At 48.4% G+C, this 20593-nt stretch overlaps 1 protein-coding gene and 1 long non-coding RNA gene across 12 annotated transcripts in view; one reads left to right on the forward strand and one right to left on the reverse strand.

The window, feature by feature from the left end:
• SLC23A2 (solute carrier family 23 member 2) overlaps nt 1-20593 on the reverse strand; it is a 215885-nt gene that overhangs the window by 26923 nt on the left and 168369 nt on the right. For 9 of the 10 annotated variants that reach the window (XM_055104516.2, XM_057300790.2, XM_034947319.3 and 6 more), the window contains 3 exons: nt 6517-6605; nt 5447-5517; nt 4335-4516 (listed from right to left, as the gene is read on the reverse strand). The exons of the other annotated variant lie outside the window; for it this stretch is intronic. In XM_055104516.2, the coding sequence (XP_054960491.1) occupies nt 4335-4516; nt 5447-5517; nt 6517-6605 (342 nt within the window). The remainder of the gene's footprint in view (nt 1-4334; nt 4517-5446; nt 5518-6516; nt 6606-20593) is intronic. 10 annotated transcript variants of the gene reach the window in all.
• Nucleotides 543-20586, forward strand: LOC117977222 (uncharacterized). 2 transcript variants are annotated; one of them, XR_008622228.2, is made up of 3 exons: nt 543-1525; nt 18924-19051; nt 19775-20586. It is a non-coding gene; the product is annotated as an uncharacterized LOC117977222 (long non-coding RNA). The 2 variants fall into 2 exon arrangements; XR_004668236.3 differs by having other exon boundaries at nt 19792-20586.

Raw genomic sequence — 20593 nt, forward strand, 5'->3', positions numbered from 1 at the left:
GAGGCAGGAGCATTGCTGGAACCCGGGAGGTGGAGGTTGCAGTAAGCGAGATTGCCCCACTGCACTCCAGCCTGGGCAACCAGAGTGAAACTCTGTCTCAAAAAAAAAAAAAAAAAAAAAAAAAAAAATCCTCCTATTCTCACATTGCTAAGTTTGCAACAAGGATGTAGGTTGAATTTTAAAAATAAAATTAAGGGGAGGGGACTATTACCATAGTTTTATCAATAAGACCTTATTAATAAAATCTACCCTGTAGTCCCAGGTACTCTTGGGAGGCTGACGAATGAGAATCGCCTGAACTCAGGAATCAGAGGCCACAGTGAGCTGAGATTGTGCCACTGCACTCCAGCCTGGGTGATGGAGCGGGATCCTGTCTCAAAATTTAACAAATAAAATAAAACCTACCATGGAGCCATGATCGATTTCAACACATTTTCTAATATTTGATCATCTGTGAATTCTTGAAATGACACATTATGCCTTGTTCTTTCATTGTGTTATCTGTAGCAGCATCTTCCCAAACAACGTTCTAAGGAATAGTCTGTCAAGATATGCTTATAGATGTGTGACATTTAAAAAACAAATTAAGGGTGGACAGGGCTGGATACTAAGGCCCTTTTCTGAAGGTGAATAGAGTCTTTTGCACATTTGCATTTTGAAAGATTGGAAGGAGTCTTACAGTAGAGAATGATGCTGAACTTTAGCATGCTACCTGAAGACATTTGAACTCAGGGCTCGTTGCTTAGAATGTGCCGCAATACATCCATCAGCTCAGGATTTGTTTGTTTTTTAACACAACCCCAGGAAAGAAAACAATGGTCCATGGTTCTCCTTTTGTATTAGTTCAGTCAGAATTTGCCACTAAGATTGGCTGGGGAGTTTCCCTCCTTTCACAGAGCTCTGGAACAGTTTAAACAGTGCATATAGTCTCTGTTCCTTGAAGACTGAATGCACTCATTGTCTAACCATCTGGGCCCAGGGCTTCTTTTAGGAATCAGAGTCCTTCAGCAACTATCTCGGCTGCTCTTGTGGTCATGGGTTTACCGGGCTTCCTGAGCCTTCCTTTATTAGTTCACAACCTGCTCACTGAGCACCAGCTCAGCCATGGGAGGGGCAGGTGCTGGGGGTGCTGAGGTGACCCACCCAGAGCGTAGGCCCTGCTCTCACAGAGCTGACAGCCCAAGGATACAGAAGAGCTCTTGGAAACTGAAAAAACACCAGAGCATAAATGACAATCTTGGCAGAAGGAATAAGAGATAAAGCAAAGGAGAATTCTCACGAATAGAGAAAAAAGACAAAGAGATAGAAAACAGGAGAGGAAAGAGGAAGAGTCCAGGAGGCTTCAGGAAGAGGTTCCAGAAAGAGACAAGTAAGGGTGGAGCAGAGGAAGGCATCTAGATAATTCAAGATCATGTCCCACCTCTGCATGCCTGGGTGCTCAGAGCAAAGAGGCTCCAGGTATCCAGGCCAAGAGACGCAAGCAGACCCACCGAGGGCAGCACGTGAGGCTCCAGACATTGGAACGGTAAGAAAACCCCAAAGCTTCCAGAATTCTAGCTTGTGTCTAACTGACGTTTCAAAAGGAGGGGAGAGACGAGGACCCCTGGGAGACATGAGGGAGAAGCTGGGGACAGTGAGGAATCAATGGCCAAAGGGCGAGCGAGGCTCGCAGAGGGTGGCGGCAGTGAAGGCCTGCAAAAGAGAACGGGTTCAGAATTTGTTCTGGAGGAGGAAGGGCAGGATGGGCTGTGTGGGGGATGAGGGGAAAGGAAGACTGAAGAACAGATAGACATTTCTGGCTGAAGCAACTAGGGGCACGGTTGTGCCATTTACCGAAAGGAGGAAAGCAGAAGAAACTGGTTTCAGGGGCAGGAAAGGAATCAAAAGTCTGGGGCTTTTTTCATTTACAGATGGAGATGTCTTGTGTAACAGTAAGTGGAGGGGCAAAATAGGGGCTGGATCTGTAAGTTTGGAGTTTACAGGTCTGAACTACAGGTTTCCATGGAACTATCCACCATCAAAGAAATGCGATTTCCTTGGGGGAAGTGCATGGAGAGAAGGGGGCCAGGATCAAGTGTGGAGGCACTCCCATACTTAGAGATAAGAGTGAGGAGGAGTCAATTTTGGTTACTTAAGTTTTCTGAAAACCACTATTTTCTTACTTTTTGTTTTAATTTGGGGGGAGGTAACAGTTTTGCTCCCTCTGACGGGATCTGTGGCAGATCTGTGTGCACAGGCTTCCTCTTATCCTGCTTAGCTTCGCCAGAAGTTTGTCTACATTGGGTTTTGTTTCCCCCTCAAGAGATCAGCTTTTAGATTTACCACTTCTATTTGTGTCACATTTTCTGTATCTTTATTAATTCGTTCCCCCTGCTTTTACTAGGTTCATTTTTTTGTCCTGTTTTCTTAGTTACTGAAATTCTTCATGTGCTCTATCTGCTTTAAAGGTTGTGAATTTTCTTGAGAACACCTCTGGCTACTAAGTGTGACTGGTGCTGTTCTTGCCATCATTTCCTAAACTATCAGTAATTAATTGCAAAGTTTCAATTTCCTCTCTGAGAGTGATTTTTAACACTTTTTTTTTTAAGCTTGTAAGTGCTTTGTGGGTTTTGTTCATCCTTTTGTTACTGGTTTCAAATTTTACTGTACTATACCTACAATTTATCCATTTTGGCATTAATTACATTTCGCTGAAAGCCTATTCTCACATGCCATCTTCCCATCTCTGCTGGTGTGACGAATGTTTTGACCAACCTTTGGTGAAATGAGAATAGTAAGAACAATTTTGGGCTGGGCACGGTGGCTCATGCCTGTAATCCCAGCATTTCGGGAGGCCAAGGTGGGCAGATCACCTGAAGTCAGGAGTTTGAGACCAGCCTGGCCAACATGGTGAAACCGTCTCTACTAAAAATACAAAAACTAGCCGGGTGTGGTGGTGGGTGCTTGTAATCCCAGCTACTTGGGAGGCTGAGGCAGGAGAATTGCTTAAACTCAGGAGGTGGAGGTTGCAGTGAGCCAAGATCGCACCACTGCACTCCAGCCTGGGCAACAGAGCGAGACTCCATCGCAAAAAAAGAACAATTTTGGGAAAGCATGATGATGGGTATTCATGCTCATGTGTGAGATGTGTCTCCTTCAAACCTTGTTTAAAGAAAAAAAAAACTTGATATTTTCACACACCTTAATTTAATTTGTAAAGTGTAGATAACAATTCTGCTATGGTTCCCTTTTATTTGTACGTCATGTTCTAATACACAGAACAGGATTGAGTATGATGGGTTCGGGCCCATGTCCACCACCTGGGTTTCGAAACCCACGGTGGCCACTTAATTCACTGTATGACTCTGGGCAAATCACATTACGTCGTGGTGCTCAGTGTCCCCTGCTGTTAAATGGGATAACACTAGCATGTACCTTATCTGATACTATATACAAGTGTTATATAAAGGACTGATGCATAGTAAAAGATCAATAAATACCACCTGTTATTAAATAACTGCAGACTATTTCACAAAACAAAGCAAATGAAAAATTCTCTTATGTGATGACTTATTTTGTTTTAGGAGTTGTACTGGCTGGTTAAATTCCAGAGTAATGGAACCATATACCTACACATAATCAACTCTTAAACATGCTCTGCAGACACATAGAGAATGTGGGCTCTGTGTTACAAAGAGTTCTGTGACTCTAATCATCAGTAGTATTATCAAACTCCCCTGTGACTTCATTAACACAAAATGTTAACTTTACTTAAAGGGCAAGGGACATCTTTAATGGATGTGACATTCTGTACAAAAGGACAGGCACTGACTAGCAGGACCCTGGCAGAAACCATGTCCCTCCCCCAACCACCCACCCGTCAGGAGTGCAGAGCTCAGTGTGGCCTGGGGAGAAGAGTCACATCATCAATGCCAACAGACCTTTCCCGCGACTTCTCTGGAAATACTCCAGATTCCTGCCACTCTGGAATATTTTTGAGTCTCATGATATAAAAATTTGGCTTCTCAGTATGTCAACTCATGAACATGAGACTTGGCAAGACCTCAAAAGTCAAAAACAAATGGCGCCACTACCTTACCCCATTACCAAAGCTTAAAAACTTACAATCCACCCTCTTCATATCGCTGCTAAGTCTGTCTTTGTAATACGTCAACTATATGTCACTTCCCAAACTCTGGGTCAAAAACCCTTCAACTATTCCCCAGCTCGAAGCAAATAAAGTTGAAACTGTCAGACCATTCTTATTATTGAAAAACATTATCTCCTGAAGTCTGTGTGAATGTTCCTAAAGGCTGCCCCGCAGTGGTGGGATGAGGGGAGATGTTTCCACTTACAGCATGGCAATGCCCCAGTGCTTCCCGGCTCTCTCCCCCGCTGCCTGGAAACCAGAGAGGCCAATTAGGGCCACCGTGGGTGTAATGGTCAAGGGCCCGATGTACTTCAGTAGAGCCCCAGGCAGGCCGAGGAGGCCGATGACTACTTCTATCAGTGAGGACATGATGATGGCCCCCTGGATCTGCAACAAGAGATGGCACAGACATGAGAGTGAGCTGCTTGTACATTGCACACTCAGAATGTCACCTACAACCACAACTGATAATTCTGCAAGGCAATAAGTTATTACATCATCTAACTTGGGAGAGATAGCTAGAAAATTCCCCAGGACCCGACAAGAAACTTCAGGGGGCACTAACTGGGGCCTGCATTCGTGATGCAGGTGTATTACAGAAATGGGTCCTGGACACACGGCCCACATGCCTTTTCCACTGCTAAACGATGCAGGCAACAATTTATAATTCCCTTTTAAGAAACACAACATTTAAAGACCAGCCTTAGAGGAACACTGCAGCATAAAGACTCTCAGCTTCAAAGAGTGAGCCCCCCAGGACATCGACAAGACAATGTTGTTGACAGAAATTCTAAAGGGATGTTTTTAGTGTGCAGAATGGCCACATCTGTGCTCATTCTGAACTGATGGTGAATTATCTCACAGGTTTTGGAAAATATTAATACACTGTCAGCCGTACTTCATGTCTGCTTCTGTTCAATTGCACTTTGGCAGACAAATATCTTTAGTTCTTTCAATGAACACAGGCAAACACTGAGGCCAGAGCGAACAATTCTGCTATCTGTCGATGATGAGCCTCTGTAGCTCCATCCAGTGAGCCATGAACCTCAGCTAGTTGTGCTGGCGGGTGTGAGTGGACAGGTCTGTGGGTGTGCAGGAGGGAGGAAACCATTCCTTAAGGTTGCCCAGAGCATTTCCATATGCTTTATTTTAGAGTATTGCTTAACTACATTTACTTAAACAAGAGAAATAAATGTATCAGTAATTGAAAAAGAAAAGAAGGGCTCAGTAAAAGTAACTGCTATTTCTTGGGTCAACCAACATTGAAGTGGAGAAGAAACATGAAGAAGCCAAAAGCAGACAACGCTTGTCTTTTACCTCTCGGATCCGGGGATACCAGATGTGTTCTGTGTGCAACAGCTCTGCTGTTCCATTGGCAACTGAAACATCTTGAAAACAAAAACAAAGTTTTTCTTGGAGTGACACTGATGTCTCACATGACATATTCATTTTACCTTTTAAGAAGAATTTTCTCCCTGTTTTTATGACATCTGTATCAATCCCCATATCCCTAAAATTCAACCTCCAACAGTATAGCTTATCTCACTGAAAGGTGGATCCTCAAATGCTAATTTAACCAAATGAATTCATCGACTGAGAGCTCCCCAAATGGTCAAAAGCTAACTGAAGTGGTGATACACGTTACTAGCACCAGCCTCACACAAAAAAACCAACCTTTGCACACAGCTCATTGAAATGCCCGACAGCAAGGTTGCTGGACTGAGGTTTGAAAAACTTAGATAAAACAGAGGGCCTCTTCCAGTTCCCAGATCAAATCAGTGGTCACAAAGTAACTCCTAGGAGCAAGGAAGGAAATGAAGGCTGGAAAACTTTGCTCCTAGAAGGTCAAAATGTAATTGTATTTTTGAGAGTACAGGTCTGACTCTAATTTTCTCAAATTCCCTATCTTTTCCTGACCTTATCGGGTTCCTTAAGGATCTTTGCAATCACTAAGGAAGGGGAATGAAAGTCATTTGCAGCAAACCACAGTAGCCAGATCCTTAAAAAGCAAAGATGTTTCAGAGAAGGGATGCTGACGCAGCAAAGAGAGTGATTACTGGTGGGTCATAAAATCCACTGAAAGAGAGAGGCAGAAAAATAGCACAAATATTTTTCTATTCCGTTCCCATATTTGTCAATTTCATTAACATAGAGAAATGAGGTCAATTCTGATCCTTTCTTGCTCTAGGGTTAGGGATGAACAAGTGGACAGAAAGAGAGAGACAGACACGATCCACAGATGGAGCATTCTAAGCTGTTTGTGGGTTTGTGTGCTTTGTCCCTAATTCTTGAAAGGATTTAGCGCTGCTGAGGGCAGCACGTCCAGGCCTCCCTTTACACTTGCATTAAAGGACCCCAATGACATATGTGGAAATAACTGCAATTACCTGTGGTGTTACATTTCCATTTATCTAAAGACAGGATGGCTCGAGCAGGGGCCAAAAATGCAAAAGCACTGGCCTGAAACAGGGGTAACCTAAAAGAAACGAGACCAAAACCATGATCACGGCATCAGGAACTACCGAGGTAGTTCACTATTTGACAGCTTAACAGTCTTTTCCATAGACATACAGCACATGAGTAAATGCAGGCACACCTAGAAGAAAAAGCCCCAGTTTGCAAAGGTTTCCTGTGCCATGCAGCCACAGCCAGTGGCTTCTTCATCCTCCCCATTGCCACTCTCCTCCCACCCAGGCAGCTCCAGGGTGGGCCCCGTGGTCAGTGCCAACACCCCAACACCGGCCCCTGCCATCACCACCTTTCCTCTTGCAGGCGGGAGACTGCGGGCATTTGAGGTTCCCTCTTTCCTGCTGAGCTTATAAACTCCTTTTTAAACATCAGTGTATTTCTGCTTTTTTACCTCCCTCCTCCTCCCTTTAAAATTCTTATTGGTTATCATAGGAATAAATTTCCCTCCGTTGTTTCATTTTGTAAATCAAAAACTGCCCTAATCACCGATTACAGATAAATCATAATAGTGATCTAGATCTACAGAGCTGTAAGTTACAACGTGACAGCAGATAAAATAAATATTCTGCTTAATCAGGTATTCTAATATATTTTAAAGGGCCCAGAAAACTTGCAGAATCTCCATTAAATTTGCTGCCCAGATCCTCAAACTAAATGCAGAGATCCTCAAATGACATGATTTGATTATATTTTGGATACTTCATATTGACTGCATGAACACTTTAGCTATTCAAAAAGACTACCATTTTTTAATGGAAATGTACAGCATTTCAGCTAAGTCACATTAAAGTGGCTTTATGGGTTAGCATGAGAACTTAATCACTATTTTTAATATAATTTTGAGGGTAAAATATTAAACTGACTCCTCCTGTTTGCAGGGCTGGGAACTCTCACACATCCAAATCCTGAAATGCCCCAGAGAGCCTAGTCAGTGGCCTGGCCAGCGAGACAGGGACCCAGCATCCTTCCCTTTGAGCTGTCTGGCAGCAAGTCCTACCCACAGTGAAACAGGAACTGGACTGAGAAATCAAACTGGCTCTAGCTAAAGGACAAGCAGTCTCGTTGCAAGTCCAGAGCCCAGCACACACCATTCTGAGCCAGCGAGGTCAAGACTTCCTTGTTACAGATGCTCTCCTGGCTGTTTAATCATGCAATGACATCAATCCAGAGTAGGAAGGGTGCTGGCTTTAAGGCACAGACGCAGGCTACACCATACAAACCAGATGCATTGCTGTTGGCCACTCCCACAGGCATGCCCTTCAACAAACATCCAGTTATAATTACCTGCCAGAGGGGCCCAGAGGATAGCGGAAGTGAAGGACACCTGAAGTGGGAATGTACGTCAAAGGGAAAACACTGTTTGACTTCTAGGTATTCCATAAGCACAAATTTTCAGGACTGTACTGAAAGGACAGCGTGTAATTAGGGACGGATGCTGTATGGAATGGTCCAAATGCCATCTGGTTTACCATGGTTTCAGACTTCAACCAGTGCATCCTAGGGCAGTGGAATACAAATGGTGAATTGCGTTTAGAGATTTTATCCTTAGGAATGTGGCCATCACACATCACACTGTGTTGGTGATCCACTGGAAATGGCAAAAGGAAAGACTGGATCTGGCTTCCACTCTTCAGTCAGACCTCAGCCTGAACCTGACCTTGGCATCCGACCTGGGCACCTTTCAGGGTGAGCATTTGGTGGCTTAACTAGGACTAAAGGTCCCGAGAGCGCTGCTGTAAAGATACTCGCTCATTTGCAAGCTGCTGGGACCCTGAGTTCTCCTGAAATAGATGACCATAGAAAAAGTCTCCCGAGATGATCTGGAAAGGGCTGCTCATGCCAGCATTACGTGTTCACATCTAGCCAGGCAACACCGCCTGACACAAGCTGTTAAGACACCAGCACTAAGTGTGGGCTCTGTCACTGGCTTGACTGAAACGTTCTTAGGGAAAGTTGCAACAAGAGCATACGAACACGTTAAACAAACGAGAGCTTCCCTAGATCACAATTAACAAAGCCAATTTTCCAAGAAAACGGCTGAAGGTGATGAGAGTGGCTTTTTTAGGTGCTTGCCCAGTGTGAAGACGGTCAATTCTCAGCTCTTCTCTCTGCACCCAAGGCACGGCCCCTGTCGTACTCATGTGACCAGGTAAACCTCAGGCACCCAGGTGGGTCTCCCTAGGCCGAGAAGACTGCCTGCTCTTTTATTTTGTACTAAAGACTGGAAAGGAAATACATTAAACTGTGCTTTTCTTTACACCAGGGGCGGCCAAACCAGCCAGTGGGCCAAACCTGGGGTGCTACCTGTTCTGTAAGTAAAGTTGTACTGGAACAAAGGACAGCCATTTATTCACTCACGGTCTAAGGCTGCTTTCACGCTATCACGGTGGAGCTCAGCAGCATTAACAGAGACACGCAAAGCCTAGGCTATTTACTGTTGGCCTTTTACAAAAGAAGCTTTTCTGACCTGTCTACAGGGAAAATATATCTTAAATATGTGAAGAGGCCGTGCGTTTCTGCAGCTAGAAATTCTCACAGTTAATAGCGGTCACTAGACATCAGTTTAAAAAACAAAATCCTGAGCAGACCAGCAACTTTGACATGACGAGATCCCATGTCGGGCTCCAGCCTCAGGACAGCAGGAGAACCTAAGCAAACTCCCACAGTCCTTACTTTATTCAAAACCCTGCCAGAGGCCCCCCATGTCCAGCTTGGTGCTCAGGTAACCCGAACCCCACTCCCAGCCTGGTATCTCTCACCAGCTCCTTCATACGAGTTCACCTTTCATTTGTCATTTAAGGCACAGAGAAAATATCACCTCCTCCAGCAAATATTCCAGGATCTCCTTTGAATCTGTAATGTGTTCCCCTACAACTTAGGACTTTTTGTCAAGATTTCTGCAAGTCACCTCCCAAGTTACCAGGAAGCTGCTTCAGGATTCTCTGGGAGTGCTGGTTAAACGTGGAGATTTCTGCATCTCGTCCTGGTTAGCCAGATTCAGGGGTGGGTGGCACCAAATCTGCATTTTCAACAATGCCTTCTAGAGGTGGCTGAGACTGACAACCCCTGTGCCAGGTTAAGGGATTTATCATTTTGTCACCTGATAAATGATTCTTGGATATCTGCTTGACACCAGCACAATTATAAGCAGATACAACGATGGAAAACACTTCCTGAGCCCTTCTGTTTCTGCTGCGTGAAGAAGACGCTAATCATGGTCACATATAAGGGGCCATGATGTGACAGTGTGAAATGCTGTGGGACTCTGCAGGTGCAGTCGCTTGAGCGAGTCTTAAAGAACGAGAAGTGCTTCGCCACGTGTGTGGGGGTTATGGGTATTCCGGGCAGAGAGAGGGGAGGTGCAAAACAAGAGCCACAGGACGGACCCAGGAACCCTCAGAGGACTGCAGATTCTCCACTTGGGCGAAAGCACAGGAAGCTCATATGATGAAGGTCAGTGGGGACCAGATGACAAATGCCCCGCGTTCTTCCCGCAGCAAGAGGGAAATGAGTGAAGGACCTGCTCTGAAAGGACCACCGTAGGAGGACTGGGAGAGGTGACCTTAACCCTGAAGCTATTCTCAGTCTTGAAGGAACCAAGCCACAGAGGACATCCCAATAGGCTGTGGCATGGCTCTGTGTGTCATCTTTGCTTTCTAATTCCCTTTGGCATCCGCTCACATGACGAGCCAGCCTGAATCAGATCTCCGCCTGTGTCCAGCCTCTGTCTGCTCCCTTCCTCGGGCTGCTGCTGTCTGTGCTGGTGCACTCCCCACAAGCTGTCCTCCCCATCTCAACCCTGAGGCGGGCATCCCCCGATACTAGGAAGTGGACTGGCTTCACCCACCATCTTGACCCACCATGTATCCTCAGCACCAATGAATACTTAATGAAACGAAGGAGCTATTTATATTCTCAGAAAGGACTTCTATTAAACTAAAAATAAGAGGTGAAGTCTTTCTGGCAAGTTGGTTTTGACGGCACATTTGGAAGAGAGTGGTGATTAGATTAAAAGCACTCAGAGTTGGGGGTGAAATGTGCATGCGTTTTCATGATTCAACCAGATAAGCCTCCAGATGCCGGGCGGCTTGCAGTCCTCCTCTGGTGCCATCAGAGAAACTTTAAAAGCCAATGGTTCCTATAGGAAACACCATGAAGATACAAAATGTATCTGCCCAGAACTAAACTGTTAATGAAAATGAATAAAACAAAAACAAAATTCATCAACACAGAGCATATATACTCTGTGCCTGGCTTCCTTAATCTACCAAGACAACAACCAAAGTTGGTACAAAACCCTGCATTGTCAAATGAACACTCAAGAGTCTAAACTGCAGGAAAAATTTTTGAAAAATAATCCTTAAGAGATGTAACAGGTTTGGCTTTGAGGAGCCATAGGTTCTTTATTGAATCTACCACTAGGAGTGTGTGTACCAAGTACTTTTAAAGAAAAGCAAGGCCAGGCGTGGTGGCTCATGCCTGTAATCCCAGTACTTCGGGAGGCCAAGGCAGGAGGATAACCTGAGGTCATGAGTTCGAGACCAGCCTGGCCAACATGGAGAAACCCCATCTCTACTAAAAACACAACAACTAGCCAGGCATGGTGGCAGGTACCTATATCCCAGCTACTTGGGAGGCTGAGGCAGAGGAATCTCTTGAACCCGAAAGGTGGAGGTTGCAGTGAGCCTAGATCACACCACTGCACTCCAGTCTGGGCAACAGAGCGAGACTCCATCTCAAAAAAAAAAAGAAAGACATAATGTGTCAAAGAAAACTTTTTCTTAATTGATGACATGTTCTATCATTTACTGTATCTATCCATCCATCCATCCATCCATCCATCGACCTGCTGAACTGTTGGAAAGCAGCCTGCACTGTTCTATCTATTCGTGGTGATGGTGATGTGATTGTACACATGGGTATAAGCTCATCTAACTATACAGCTTAAGGGTGAATTCTGCTGCATAGCTATTGCCCCTCAACAGAGCTGACATTTTAAAAACCTATGTCTATCGATCTAACAAGTGTTTTCAGGGAGTGGGGACTTAGGAGGGTGGGGGTAGCAGAGGCAGGGAGATGACAACACATTCCTTAAAACACCAGAGTCATGCCAAATATTGAAAAAACTCCCCAAACTTAAAACAGGAAAAGAGCTTCCATCCTTCTTTGGTGATAGGTACTGTTCACTCCTGTGTAGAGCTGCTTTTGCCAGGGCAGTCACCTGCCTAAAAAGGAAGAATGGGGGTTAGGGGAGGGGAGGTGGGGGAAGCAGAAGGCCATGAGGAGGAGGACGAGCAATTCAGAGCCCGGGGAAATGTTTGGGGCAAGAAGGACCTGACAGTTGAAGAAGAAAGGTTGTAGAAAACCAAATTCATTAAACTTTCATGTAACAAGAGGACTCAATCAGACTCCTAGGCCCTTGAAACATCACAAATACCAGCTAACAGAGGAAGGGTGGAGTAACTGAAGGGAGACCACCCAGAAAAGCTAGAGTTGCAGGAACAAAAGCGAGTAGACCTGCCTTAGAGAACAAGCTTGGCTGAGGCAAGAGGGTCTCCGGCCTCAGGAGGGGCTGGATCAAATGCCCTTACAGCTTTCTGATGGCCTCTGCCATAGATTCCAGGGTCAGTGGGGCCCACCCTGGCTGGGGACACTGGCAGTGTGGCCAACCCCAAGCCCTGCTGCACTCATCAGGTCCGCGTTGCTACACAAGGCTGTCCAGCCCTTGCTCGCTGTGCACCCGCTGCACTACCTGCCTCCTTCCCTCCCAGTGGGGAAAACTAAGATAAACAGAGTCAGCCACTGAGTGTGGACAGGTACCAGGCATCAGCTCACCTGATGCTCGCTAACCATCTTTCTTTTGAGACAGGGTATCGCTCTGTCACTCAGGCTGGAGTGGAGTGACGCAAATCACGGCTCACTGTAGCCTCGACCTCCTGGGCTTAAGCAATTCTCCCACCTCAGCCTCCCGAGTAGCTGGGACCACAGGTGTGCACCACCACACCTGGCTAATTTTTTTTAATGTTTTTGTAGAGACAAGGTCTCCTTATGTTGCCCAGGCTGGTCTTGAACTTCGGGGCTCAAGTGATCCTCCCACTTTGGCCTCCCAAAGTGCTGGGAATGCAGGCATGAGCCATGGTGTCCTGCTCACTAACAATCTTATGGTTAGTTTACCACTGAGGAAACAGGGGTTGGAGAGAGCTTGTCCAAAGTCACGTGACTATTGAATGATGGAAAGGGAGCCCAGCCGCCTCTGCATCCAAGGACTCAGTGCAGCTGGCAGTGGGGACAAGGCAGAGACCCTCAGCCAAGGTCATCACCTCCACGTTCTCACTGGTCTACCTTATCTCGGCTCACTGCAACCTCTGCCTCTCGGGTTCAAGGGATTGTCCTTGCCTCAGCCTCCCGAGTACCTGGGATATAGGCACCCACCACCATGCCCAGCTAATTTCTGTACTTTTAGTAGAGATGAGGTTTCACCATGTTGGCCAAGCTGATCTCCAACTCCTGACCTCAGGTGATCCGCCCGCCTCAGCCTCCCAAAGTGCTGGGATTACAGGCATGAGCCACCGTGCCCAGCCTGGTCTCCCATATTAATGTATGATTTTAAATTCCTTTTTAGTTAAGTGGATGGTAACACATTTTTTTATTTGGGCACAAAACCCTGTAATCTGCCATTATGTGCCTGCTTGACATGACAGAATACAAAGGATTTGACATCACCTACACAGTAATTTTGGCAACAATGTTTACCCTAAATCAACCATGCCTCCAGCCCCATCTTCTGGTTGACAACAAATCAGAGGGATTGTGGGACAAATCAAACAATATGACAGGGACACAATCAAGACAAAATCAGACACGAGACACCAGGTCTGGAATCTTTTTAAAAAGATGATGACGTGGGGAGGAAAAAGGTGGAGACAGCAAAGAGACACAACAAACAAATGCACCACACGAAGGAGACTGGTTTAGAGAGGGAATAATGGGGAAAGGCGAAGGAGAGTGGTTTAGAGAGGGAATAATGGGGAAAGGCGAAGGAGACTGGTTTAGAGAGGGAATAATGGGGAAAGGCGAAGGAGAGTGGTTTAGAGAGGGAATAATGGGGAAAGACGAAGGAGACTGGTTTAGAGAGGGAATAATGGGGAAAGGCGAAGGAGAGTGGTTTAGAGAGGGAATAATGGGGAAAGACGAAGGAGACTGGTTTAGAGAGGGAATAATGGGGAAAGACGAAGGAGACTGGTTTAGAGAGGGAGTAATGGGGAAAGACGAAGGAGACTGGTTTAGAGAGGGAATAATGGGGAAAGGTATTTTAGGAACAACTAGGAAGTTAAATACGAACTGCATAGGAGATGATGAAACAGAATGATTGTTAATGTTCTTAGGTGTGACAAATGGTCTCCTGTGACACACAAGAGACACCGTCATTGCTAGGAGAGTGTGTAGGGGTGAGCCATCATGCTATCTGCAACTTTACATTTTTTTTTTTTTAGACAGGATCTCGCTCTGTTTCCCAGGCTGGAATGCAGTGGCGTGATCATGGCTCAGTGAAGCCTCATCTCCTGGGCTCAAGCGACCCTCCCACCTCAGCCTCTCGAGTAGCTGGGACCACAGGTGCACGCCACCACACCCAGCTAATTATTTTTATTATTTGTAGAGACAAGGTCTCACTATGTTGTCCAGGCTGGTCTCAAACTCCTGGGCTTAAGCAATCCTCCCGCCTCAGCCTCCCAAAGTGCTGGGATTACAGCCCTGAACCGCCTTGCCCAGCCTGCAACTTCACTTTCAAGTGGCTCAAAAATCAAAAAAATTACACTTGTACCCCAACATACATATACAGAAAGAGAAGTGGGGTCTCTCCCTTGCCCCAATCTGATCACCGCATCCCTCCATGCTTCTAAGTTTTATAAACAATCATGAGTTCGAAGTCCCCAGATTGAAGACCTTCAAGTCTCCTGGAGCCACCCCTTGTACTCAGTGAGCACATATCATGGACAAGGTTCCATTACGGGCCCCAGGAACCTGACAGGATAGAAGACAGACGAACTCTCTCTCCTTAGGGCAGACATTCTGGTTAGAGGCCAGGTTCCTAAACCAGCTACAATGACTCTCTTGGCCAAACCCTACCTTTTCTTAGCACATGAACGTGCTGTGTGCCTACAGCAGGCCTGAGAACGGCCAGGAGGGGCTCCTCTCAGAGGGGGCATCCTACCTTTCATTTTGCTGCAGAGGTCAGAGTGATGCTTCTAAGAGGGGCCTGGAGTGAAAGGCTGAGGGTGGCCCCACAGACGCCGTAAGACTCTCCTCCCACCAGCCTGCGGGAAAGTCAGTGTGGTGGCGGCGGGGCAGGGTCTTGGAGGGCCCTAGAGACACCAAGGGTCAGGGGTGGGAACGCTGAGAAGCTCAGAGGTGCCACAAAAGAATGACGGCTGCAGGCTGGCTAGGGGACTCTCAAAACCCCGACCTGATTTCTCTGGATTTTAAAGGCTTTCTACTAATTCCTGGAACAAGGGTTAGCTGGAATTGACATCACAGACCAACCAGAATGAGAACTGTTGAAACCTCGCTCAGGGGAAAACTCGGTAATGAAGACCTCCTTGACACAAAGCTCGGGGGATCAAGGTCAAAGGAGAGGAGGGAGGAGGAAAAGGTAGGGAGGAAGAGGGAGAGGGAGAGGGAATGCCATGAGGAAGGGCCGTGAGGAAGCTGCCTTTCCCTAAGCAAAGGCTTGGAAAGCACCAAAGCCTCCTAAAGTCCTCGACAACTGGGGCTAAGGCCCACAACCTCCAATGCAAAAAGACAACGGCCCCTGGAAGAAAAGGAAAACTTTCATGCCAGGGGAGAGACGTGCAGTGAAGGAAGAAGGGTCTGCAGCCTGCACAACTCAGACATGCTTCACGTGGTCTCAGCCAGTCAGCCTTGGGAAATGTACCCCCATGCTGTGGCATCTACAATCGGCCTCCTGTTCTTACTCTGCTCAAACTGCTTCCCAAGCCAGCAGGGAGGGGAACCATGCTGCCTGCTGACCTGGGTAGTTCTATTTAGGTCTTGTGACACAACAGTGGGCAAGGTGATGCCCTCTGTGACCAAAAGTATTTACCCCAAGTTCCCCCAGGCCCTCCCTTTCGTCTGCAAAGACACACATCTGTTTCACTGTGTCTTCTGCAAAGACACACATCTGTTTCACTGTGTCTTCTGCAAAGACACACATCTGTTTCACTGTGTCTTCTGCAAAGACACACATCTGTTTCACCTTCATGGGTTTCCCATCAACTCTGATCATTTTTATAGAATGAAACAGGTTTCCAGGATAGCATTCCACTCAGATCAAGAGCCCATGTGAAATGAGGGGGACGACTTGACCACAGCACCTTGTTCCTTCCTGTAATCTAGACACTTCTGCACAATAGAGGGCCCACCCCTCAAGGGCACAGGCCATGGTTTGTCCTCAGGCTCCCTTCACCCACAACATCCAGCGTGACAGAAATACTGGGTACTCAGCAAGAGGCAGTCAAATGCACAATGCAGGATACAGAACCGAAACACAACAGGGGAACCACTTCGGAGCTGGAGAAGTCTGACACTGTGTCTTAGAAATCACGAAAGCTGGACACGAAAAACTTTTCCTTCTGCTGCCCTAAGCCTAAGGAAATGAGTGGTGAGCTTCTCCAAAACCAAAAACACAACCCAAAAAAGCCCACAGAGGCCATCTGCCATCCTTCCGGCAGTGCTGCTGGGAGTCAGGCCCACACGCCCGGCTGCATCTGCTTTTCCTCTCCACCTTGCTCCCTGCTCGCAGTCTCTCTACCCCAACTGCTCTAGCTATTTATTCCATCCTTTTTTGAGCAGAAAATAAACACAGAAGTCTAAAAGAAATGATAATTCACAGCCTATGATGGATCTAGCTAAGCAACTAGCAGAACTAAAAGTCTAAAATATGAGTTCACATTTTCATATGCAAAAACTCCCAAAAAGTATTTTAGGAAACATAATAATCTACAAAAACACAATAGATTCATTAAAATAAGGCAAAATATATCATTCCCAGGACACCTGAGGGAGAAGCCTTCTTTCATTTTCACAAAGGAAACGGGGCTGGAGGGGTCACTTGTCCAAGGTCATAATGCCACATGCTGTAAACATATCTCTATCCTCAGAAATGTAGGTTTGATACCCAAGGGGTTAGAATTCCATAAAAGTATCCCAAAATCTGACTTTCACTTGCAATGGCCATGCGTCCAGCTCTGGCAGTATTGATCTTGGTGAGCACCCCTAGAACAGATGCTGTCCTGAGTGAGATCTGGGTGTCCAAGTACCAGAGGGGGCCTCACCCTACCGAGGTCTGGCTGCCAACCTTGCTCTGCTGGATGGGAACAGCGCATATGCTCACGGAGGAGTTGGCCATTTAGGGATTTCTGCTCTTCCCTCACTAACCCCACAGGAAACCTGAGGCAAGGCTGTGAGAGGTGGTGCGGCTGACAAGGTAGCCTGGCCTCGTCTGGCCTAGCGCAAAGATGGGAACAGGAAGGGTGGAGGAGTCTGCATCCCAACAGGAAGGGATGGAGGGTGGAGAGACGTGGGGGGGATGAGAGAAGAGGAGACACACGAACATGGGGGGCAGCCAACGTGCCCCCCATGGTGACTGGCCAGTCGAGGGGGGAACCAGAGGCCTCTCTCATTGCCTCAGTGCCCCTTCGCTGCCTCAGACACGCAGCCCCCTGCACAGCAGGCCCCCAAGTGTGCTAAGGACCCACACGTAAGAAGGTCTGCAGACAGGGTCTGAGGCCGTGCGGAGCAGGAGCCCCCACCGGAGCCCCTGCTCACTGCCCACCTGCTGGTCGGAGAGGAAGCAAGGGGTGCAGGCAACACACAGCACTGCGGGCTCAGATTCACAGCAAGAGCCCCCCTCAGCCTGGGAGGCCCAGACTGCCCACAAGGTGCAGGCAGGGGCGCTCCCCTCCCCCATCCCAAAGGCTCTCTCTAAGCCGCTCCGCTGGAAAGATTCTTTAATCAGGACACATGAAGCACATTCCATTCCGTGCTGCTTCTCTTTCCAGCTAAGGATTCAAAGCAGGAAGGGACCCCCAGGACGAGAAAGAGTGAGACTGGGGAATGAGTTCAGTCCCAGCACAGTCACCTTCCTATCCCACACCCCTGAGGCTTGCCTAGGCCCCCATCACCTTTCTCATGGATGTCACTGATCCCCTGGGATGATCCTCACCCCCTATACTAAGTAACCAAGTAACGTCCTTCCAGGCGCAGCCCCAGGGGGCGCGTCCCCTGCTAACAAAGCCATTGAATGCTCCCTGTGCCTGTTGATAAGTCCCAAGCTCTGGCCTCTGTGTGCTTGGGCAGGGGGATCATGCCAGGCTGTGACTTCCTGCCTTTGCTCCTGCCCCTGCTGGGATGGAAGCTGCTCCCTCAGCCCTCCTGGGCAGAGCCCTTGGAGCCTGCAGGGCCTGTCTCAAACACCACCTCCTCCAGGGCTCCCACCAAGTCCCCTGGAGGATGCACTGTGTCTCCCTGATGGCGCTGCCCTTCGTGCTGCGAGCCATGTGCTTCGATGTCACCATTGCTCCCCACAATGGCCAGGCCCCGCACCTGCTACATAGACCAGTCACTGAATATCTGCAGGGCTGAGCCAGTACTCTTTCTCTTTGCCCAGGTTAAGAGAACGGGCACCACCCACACCCCGACAACCATAGAAAACCCCTATCACAAGCCCACCAAAGTCCCCAGCGCACCTGCACCTGCCCAGCAGCGCACAGTTGCTGACGTGATTAGAGTCAGCACCACCTGATTTATGACTAAGCAAATGGCCACACTGTGGGGAGGATGGAAGCAGGGGTGGGGCTGCCATTCCTTGCACAGCCGAAGGTCATGGGGGACTCACTCTGACTCCTCACAAACACAGCAAGAAAGGCTGCTTTCACCCAGCCTTGTGGGCATGGGGCGCACAGACACGCACCCTCCTCCAGGCCACAGCTCTGCATTTTGGGTCCCTGAGCCATCCCAGTAGGGTGTCAAATCCCTCTCCTGTTCTTACTCTGCTCAAACTGCTTCCCAGGCCAGCAGGGAGGTGAACCACGCTGACCCGGGTAGTTCTGTTTAGGTCTTGTGCCCCAACAGTGGGCAAGATGATGCCCTCTGTGACCAAAAGTATTTACCCCAAGTTCCCCCAGGCCCTCCCTTCTGTGTCCCATTAGCAACTATGCCCATCAGGCTCAGCTGCTGGCCAGGCCTGGCCTCCTTGGCATGAGCTGGGGCAGAGCTGCACACGGTACACACTTCACTGCAATAAACACAGCTTTCATTCCCTATTCAGGTCAACCAATAATGCTCAGCTAGAGACACTGACCAAATTCACAGAGGGATTATGCCTACAAATCCACGGATAAGTCAGCTGTTTAGAAAAAGAACGTCTCCCCAGAGAACCAGTGCTCCATGGGCAAGGTAAGGATCCCGAGTGAGCCAAAAAAAGCTCCGCCGTGCACTCTGGACTTGAAGCACAGAGCCCTGAACACTGTACCCAAAGAATGAAAGAGGGTGCTAGTCAGGTTGAGCCCTTCTTGGAAGGCCCAGACCACATCTCCTTCCCCTAGTCGGTCAGTGATGTCCCTGCCCTGCCCCCGGGGGGTTGAGGAGCCCCTCCTCCCTTCAGCCCAGCTTGGTGGTTGTGGGCAGACTAGCAAGGGCTGGGATCTGGGAACCAGAAGAGCTTGCCAGCCCCAAAGCCTTTAGTTCACATAGCTTCTTTCCATCAGCAGACCTGCGGCCTGCCCTCCCAGGGTGTGGCCTACCCTGGCAACCAGAACACCTGCACGTGGCCCACCGCCCTCCAAGGCTCCCCTGTCCCTGTGCCGCGTTAGGGCAACCCTGAGGTCCCGAAGGATTCTGACTCATCAGAATGCAGTCCCTGACTTCAGCTCACACCCACCTCCCACTGCAGGGAGGGCCAGGCCTTACTCAGCCTGTCTCTGACAGAGCAAGAGACAGCTGGCCGTGAACTTAGGACAGTCCTGCCAGGGCAGGCTCCACTTCCTGAGCAGTGCCCTGGGGTAAAGCAAGAGGCTGCACTGAGAAGAGGGGAGAAGAGCAGGAAAGGAGAGGAAAAGGCAAGCTTGCAGGAGGAGGTAGGAAGGTAGATAAGGATGTTTCTCTTCCTTCCTGTGCCAGCTCCACATCCATTTAAGCTGGTGGCTGGAAATGCAAAAGTGAACAAGCCAAAGCCCTGGCATCAAGGAGGAAGCACCGTGGGAAAAAGACATAGAAACAAAAAGGAGAAACTGGAATAAGGGCCACACTGGAAGGATGAAAACAAGGTGGGAATTCAGAGGACAATGAAGGGCTCCACAGAGTCGGGAGGGCAGGACAAGCTGGGCCTGGAGGATGAGCTGGTGTGTGCCAGGCGGGTTGGGGGAAGACACACAAGAAGGTAGACAGCGGGCCCTCGGGAGTGAGGCCAGGGAAGGCAGGAGACAGGGCTCAGAGGCATGGCTGGAAATGGAGGTGGGGCAGAGAGCAAGGGCAAGCCTAAATGCTGGGTGCAGCCTGGTGTGTAAAAAGGGAGGAGAGCTGCAGTGTGGCTCACCCTGAGGAGGGTGTGGAAGTAGAAAGATGGCACTGGGTGTGGGGCACAAAGTGAGTCCAAGAGCGGTGCCCTGGAGGCAGGGAAGCCAACGGGGAGCCTGGTGGGACACTCTGGTCTGAACGTAAGGAATAGGGGCACAGAGGGGTGCTGGGGAGCGAGCATGACTTGCCAAGAGGGCAGGGGAAGGAGAGTGAGGCTGAGTTTCCAGCTTGGACAACTGGGTAGGGGAAGGTGGCGGTGGTGCCATTCACCAAGAGAGGAAATGACTGGGAGGAACACTGAGGGGTGGGGACCAACGGCCACTAGGACATTCCCCTGCCTCCATTCTGTCCTTGCAAACAGCCCTAGGCAAACGGCGCAGCTCAACGCCTTCTGGGGGCTTTGGCATCCCCCATTAGTACCCC

Source organism: Pan paniscus, chromosome 21 (genome assembly GCF_029289425.2).
Source record: "Pan paniscus chromosome 21, NHGRI_mPanPan1-v2.0_pri, whole genome shotgun sequence".
NCBI lineage: Eukaryota > Metazoa > Chordata > Mammalia > Primates > Hominidae > Pan > Pan paniscus.